Source organism: Durio zibethinus, chromosome 8 (assembly GCF_047325235.1).
Source record: "Durio zibethinus cultivar Kanyao isolate XHJ-2024 chromosome 8, ASM4732523v1, whole genome shotgun sequence".
Lineage (NCBI taxonomy): Eukaryota > Viridiplantae > Streptophyta > Magnoliopsida > Malvales > Malvaceae > Durio > Durio zibethinus.
In genome coordinates this window covers 5,093,599-5,100,595 of record NC_143169.1, presented here as the reverse complement: position 1 = coordinate 5,100,595, position 6,997 = coordinate 5,093,599, and the positions used below count along the sequence as shown (strand labels likewise).

The 6,997-nt window shown below is 22.6% G+C and overlaps 1 protein-coding gene across 1 annotated transcript; it reads left to right on the top strand.

The window, feature by feature from the left end:
- Positions 1–551: 551 nt before the first annotated feature.
- LOC111278364 (chaperone protein dnaJ 8, chloroplastic-like) lies at positions 552–1,887 on the top strand. Its single transcript, XM_022865019.2, has 3 exons — positions 552–942; positions 1,076–1,144; positions 1,516–1,887. The coding sequence occupies exons 1-3, from the start codon at positions 739–741 to the stop codon at positions 1,687–1,689; spliced, it is 447 nt and encodes a 148-aa protein (XP_022720754.2). The 5' UTR covers positions 552–738; the 3' UTR covers positions 1,690–1,887.
- Positions 1,888–6,997: the final 5,110 nt, after the last annotated feature.

Genomic DNA, 6,997 nt, shown 5'->3' with positions numbered 1-6,997 from the left:
AAATTTTAGAAGGAATCAAAATTTTAATTTACATATTATATGATAATATTGATTATAATTAATTTTACTTATTACTTTATCTTAATGATAAAAATTTATCACTATTTTAAATAAAAATTAAATCATTCTCTAAGATAATGATTTAATTGTTCTTGGTAAGTCAAAATTATTATCACAGAATATCATTAAATATTTATTAAATATGGTGATTACCGATTTTTGAAATAACAATTGCATATCAAACACTACTAAAAGATAAAAAAAATAATTAAAATTGACAAAATATAGAGAATATATACCTTAAAATATACCTTTCCCATTATTTATAAAATTAAATTTGCTAAACCTTAACATATATAGAGTTACTAAAAATAATCATAAAACGGCCAAAACAAACTTCTTCCAAGCTGACTCGGACCAAGCAAACCAAGTAGATAAGTCTTTCTTTTGAACCCCACAAACCATGACACGCCACCCCGTTGCTAGTCCCTTTGGATAAGGACCTTTCATCTATCTCGCCCTTAACTTTACCCTCTTCAAACAATCTCTCCAACTATTATTATTCTATTTCAATCCCATCATCGTTTATCAATCAACCCTTAACATAACTTTTCCAAAACCTACTTTCTTTTTCTCTGTCTATCGTTTTGTATAAACTCATTGGGATTCAAACTTTATTTGGCTTATAAACAGAGATTCGAGCTCTGGGTTGTTTTGGGTTGATTTTGTTGTCTGACAATGGCGAGTGCTATCAGGATGATTGGTGGGAAAGGTTCTTCTTCATGGATGCAAGTTAAAGAAAAGGGAAAGAGGAAGACTGCGAACAGAGTTAGAGTTTGTTGTTCTGCTTCTTCTCATATTGATCCATACAAAACTCTCAGGATCCAACCCGGCGCATCTGAATCTGAGGTCAAAAAGGCCTTCAGGCAACTTGCCCTTCAGGTAATTTTTAATTTCTTCATTCTTCCATGCTCTTCTTCTTTCTTTTTGTAATATAAGTTTTTATTTGTTTTCATTGATTTGATTGAGGGAATTCATTGATCGATTGCTGGGGTTTTGTTTTTTATTTTTTAAGTATCATCCGGACGTTTGCAGAGGAAGCAATTGTGGGGTTCAGTTTCAAACAATCAATGAAGCTTATGATGTAAGTTTATCTTTCTCATACTATCAGACAGTAATATTAATTTCTTTTTTGGTATCATTAAGATTTTATTTTATTTTCTTTCCCTATTCAGAAATTACAAGGAATAGGTGTTTAAATATGAGAATCATACTTGCCAGAAAATAGCACTAAAATTATTGGTCAAATTCATGAAAGATTGGATAATTGATTCCAACTATGTTGTGATAAGGAATTTTTCTTTCTTCACTTTGGTTTTTGGTTGGCTTGTTAACAAATTGCACAACATAGTGTATTTGCATATAGGGTTGAAATTAGATTTTATTTGTGTTTTAATGAATATAATAATGAGCTGTTGATGTGATATTCTGAGTTTATTTGGTGGTGATTTACAGATTGTGATGAATAATTTGAGAGAGCAATCGAGCCAGTCCAAAATGTTTGAGCAAGGAACGGATGAGCCACTGAGAGGAATGGACCGTCCAGATTATGATTTGTGGGAAGAGTGGATGGGATGGGAAGGAGCTGGAATTCGTGACTACTCATCCCATATTAATCCGTACATTTGAACAAAACCGTAAATTAATTTTATTTATTATTACTATTATTATGACTAATGACGAATGATCCCACATGGTTTCGACAACCTAAAATGTTGGTTGTTCCTTTGTATATGCCTCAAAAGTGAAGAACAATTGCTTGATGCTTCAATTTATTCCTGAGGTAAAAGCATCAGAAAATAAACAAAGAAATTGAGTTTATCATCACTCTCTCTTTCTGCTATTCTTCCAGAACTTGATCCTCAAATGTATACTTCAAACAATGAGGAAGAATTTTTATGATTTTTGAAGTTTGATTTTAATTGATTTTTTATTTTTATTGCTTAATTATCTTTAATATTTTTGAAGTTATACTCATAATTAACTAAATAATTTATTATTAAATTACTGAATAATTAATTAATAAATTATAATTTAATTAAACAACTATTACAAGCTTGATTAATATAATCAAGGTAGCATCTTTATCTTTTAGATACTGTTTTTCTATGTTATCCATAACTTTTTTCTTTTTTTTTTTTTTTGAAGATTTTATCCTTTTTTTTTTTGCTTCAATTTTTTTCCTCTATTTTTTTTTTGGTTTTAATCACACAATTTGCATATTTAATTTAAGAAATATTTTATCTACAAACACTATAATATAATTAATATATCATAATTCAAAATTATATGGAATCTTTTAAGCCTATACTTATAAGTAGTGAACACACTCAATAATGCTTGTATGACATCAATATTGATAAGAATTTTGGAAATTAAAATTTTGAAAATTTCAGGTGTGTTATATTTTTTTAAACTGAATTAAATAGACAAAATTTGACAAATTTAAGAGGATGAATTTAAAACGCATAATGTCATCTTCAAATGAATTAAATAGATATAAGTTAGAAAATAAAAGGGTTGATAACAAACAAAAAATCCCATGTTTAAGATAAAAATCAAGGTAAAGTGCATTGCTAGTCTCAAACTTTTTATTTGGGTTTTATTTTTATTTTTAAATTTTAAATTGTTCCATAGTAGTCTCAAACCTTTTAAAATAATGTCAAGATGGTTCTCTTATCAAATTTTGCAAGATAATTACAACTTAGGAAAATAGATCTAAAATTATTATTTTTGGTTACCATATTAATATATATATATTAAAAATAAATAAACTTTTAAAATTTTGACAAGTGAAATGTAATTATAATTTTTGTCTTTGATTTTAAAAATTTAACTTAAAATCAAGGGCAAAAATAGTAGTTTAATTTTCTTCGTAATAATTATAAATTTTTTTAAAAATATGTTTTGGTATGGTAGCAAAAAAAAAAAAAAAATTCTATGTCAATTTTCTCAATTTATTTTCTTTCTTTCTTTATTTTATTTTATTATTTATTTTCCCAATATTTACAAAATTTGATAAAAAAATAGAAAATTAAATTCTTTTAAAAATAAAGCTAGAAATTATTTTTAGTAAAAAACAAAAATGAAACATATCCAAATAATTTAAATTTAATTACTAGAAAAGAAATAAAATTTATAAAACTATTTAGAAGGAAACAAAAGTATCATTTTTGCCATTGATTTTAAAAATTCAACTTAAAATTAGTTAAAAATAATACGTTTTTCTTTGTAATAATTATAAAAATTTTATTTTTTAAATAAATACAGTTTGATATGATAGCAATGAGTAATAATTTTGAATCCATTACCTTGATTTTATTTTCTTTCTTTATATTATTTCATTAAAATTTATTTTTCCAATATTTATAATTTTTGATAAAAATATAAAATTAAATTTTATTAAAAATAAAGTTGGAAATTATTTTTAACAAAAACGAAAGAAATGAAACATACCCAAATAAATTCTACTTTCAGGTGGTTGACATCTATTTTCTAATATAAATATATATATATATATAATTTGTTTATGCTAATGGACTTAAATAATAAAGTTTGCATTTTAGTTATAATTTTAAACTCAAGCAATAAGAGAATTATGTTCATTTGCAAAGTGATTTTAAATGAATTACTTCTAATATAATATTTTTTCAAGAGATTATTGTAGTAAATAAGTAAGTTGTTTTAGGTTGATATAATTTTAGAGAGTTTTAAATTATACTAGTTATATTACCAATAATTCACAAAAAAAAACTTTATGGGATTATCATTTATTATTTACTTATATTTATTTAGGTATTAAAACATCATTTTGGTATGTTTCATTTCTTTCCCTTTTTTTTTTTTTTTAAATCTAGCTTTATTTTTAATAATATTTAATTTTATATAAGAGAATTTGATAACATAAGAATAAAAAAAGAAAATAAAATTATGGTCCTAGAATTAGTACTCTTTGCTATCATATCAAAATGTTTTATTAGAAAGAAAATAAAATTTTTAAAATTATTACAAAGGAAAATAAATTTTCATTTTTACCTTTGATTTTTAGTTGAATTTTTAAAATTTAAGACAAAAATGATATTTCTATTTCATTCTTAAATATTTTATTTATTTTTAATAAATATGTTTTAGTATAACAATAGAGAATAATAATTTTAGATCTATCATCTTAAGATGTAATTTTCTTGTAAATTTTGATCAAAAGACTATATCAACACCATTTTAAAAAGATCCAGATTATCATGAATCGATTAAAAATTTAAAAATTAAAATAGAACCTAAATAAAAAATTTAGGATTAAAAACGTTCTTTACCCTTAACAATCATGAGTGTAAAGAAAAAGGAAATTGAGACAAGGAATCATGGATAATCTAAAAAAGAAAAAAACTAATACTACTGTTACTAAAAGCAATGGCAACATAAAAAAGGGGAAAGTAAAGGAATAGCAGGCTTTGGTCCACGGTCAATTAACTTAAATGCCACAAGCATTGAAATCAAATGTTTGATTGATGTGATAGGTAAGGAATACACCAAAAACGAAAAGAATGGTATATGTTGGAGATATCCTAGTGTCAACTGCCAAGTACCATACAATGAATCTTTACTATTGCAATGCTTCATTTTCAACGTGTTTGGTTGTAAGATACAATCATAAATAAGGTAAATGATTTTAGTTGAATGAGTCGTTCTTTCTCGGTTTTAAATTTATTGTTTTAAGAGAACAAAAATGTGTAAAATTATCAAAATTTTTGCTGCCAAAATAAAAGATAAGGGAGTTTTTTTTTTTTTTTTTTTCTAAAGTAAGTTATTTTGTAATTTTATTTCCTTGAATAGGGTGTTTTAAAACATTATTTTAAAAACATGTAGTGTTGTCAACTCAACTAACAATTCCAATTTCCACACCATTCGTATTCCTCCAATCCCGTCGTTCTCTAATAAAAGTTCATCGCCTTCTCTAACTCCTGAGAACTCTTCATCTAATCCTCCCCTTTTGAAACTCTGGTAAATATGTGACTATACGCATATCTCTTTTTTTTTTTTTCTTTTGCTAATGAAAAAGATATTGACTAGGGATGAACTAATAGTCTCCATAAATGAATTACTGAGAAAGTAAAGCAAAATAAATAAAGAATACAAATCAATTTAAGGTCACTCATGTTTGTGACTTGTACTTTGTAAATATTTTGGTTGCTCTTCTTACAAACCCAAAAACTACTGTAAGGTTTCATTTGTTTCGCTAAAATTGATCTTTAAAAAAGTATTTATATTTTTTGAAAAAAATAAATTTTTTTTATTATTTGGATGAGTTAATGAAAAATATTTTTTGTTATTTAGTTATTTTTTGAAAAATCTATTTCTTCTTTCAAAGAATATTAATATAATTATTAAAATAGTAAAAATTATTTATTATTAAAGTATATTGAAATTATTTTATTATTAAAATTATTAATATTCAAGAATAATTATATTGTAATAATAATATTAAATATTAAAATATTATATTAATATAAAATACTTAAAATAAAACTTTTTATTATTCTTTATATTACTATTTAAAATATTTAAAATAGTATTACTATTTTTGAAATATTATTTTTATTAATATTAAATTAGTAACATTTATTATTAAAGTATTTATGCTATTAAAATATTTATATTTTATATTGAAAGTATTTGTTATTAAATCATAACAAAGATATTTTTTTATTTATATTTATTATTAAAATAATAATATAAATACTTTAATAATAAAAATATAAAATTATATATTTTAAACTAAAAAATAAGAAATTATTAAAAATATTCATATAAAAAAAGTAATATTATTATATAATTTAACATTAATTATTACAATAATAAAAATATTATTGTATTTATTATTAAAATAATAATATAATAGTATTTATTATTGAAATACTAAAAATATTTATGTTTAATAATATACAAAATAAAATTAGTTAAAATTGAAATATAAAAAAAACTTTTATGTTAATATTTTAATTTTTAATTAAAATTAAATAAAATATTTTTATTAACATAATAATATTTTAAGTAGAATCAAATAAAGTTCGAGTTTAAAATATAATGTTCGAAGTCTTATTTGAATAAAATTATAAAAATATTTGAAATTAAAATATTAAAATACTTTTAATATTAATATTTTATTTTTTAAAGTAAAATTTAATAAAAATATTATTATTTTTATATAATAATATTTTGGGTTGAGTCAAATTAAGTTTTAGCTTAAACAAAATCATGTACAAGGTTCAACTTGAGTAAAATTATATTTAAACACATTGATAAATAGTTTTATTCATAGATGACTCTTTTTTGGAAATTATCTTCTCCTTTTCAAAAAAGTAAGACAATTTCCAAAAAAATTATCTCATTTTTTATTAACCAATAAGTTATTTTTGGTTAACCGATTAGTTTTCTACCAAATAAACACCTGAAAATACAGAATCATTTTCTAAAAATCATTTTATGCTAAACAAACGAAGCCTAAGTAAGGGATTTTTTTTTTTATAATTAGAAGATATTTCAATTAAGAAAAGTGCTCATTGCCTAGATTATTTGAATGGCTTTCCTTGTTTTTTTGGATGGCAGTGAAAGCATCAAAAACACATTCAACAATTTTTATATTCATTATTTTGACTAGAAAAAAATGCTTTTCAAATTTTATTAGATAAACTTTCTCTCATCTCTAGTTTTTCATTCCTTTCTTTGTTTAATTTTTTTTGTTCTAGTTTTGAGTTTGCCCATTCTCTTTTTATTTGTTGTAGTGTGGTGTTTTGTATTAGAAAATCTTTTAGGTAGTGTTTGTTACTTTACCCTCAATTAAATTGTAGGGAATGTGAGTTTAAATGTTGGAAAAATAACATTGTAGCATTGGTATATATGGTAAAGTGTTGATTAAAACGCAGGTAATGTAACATTA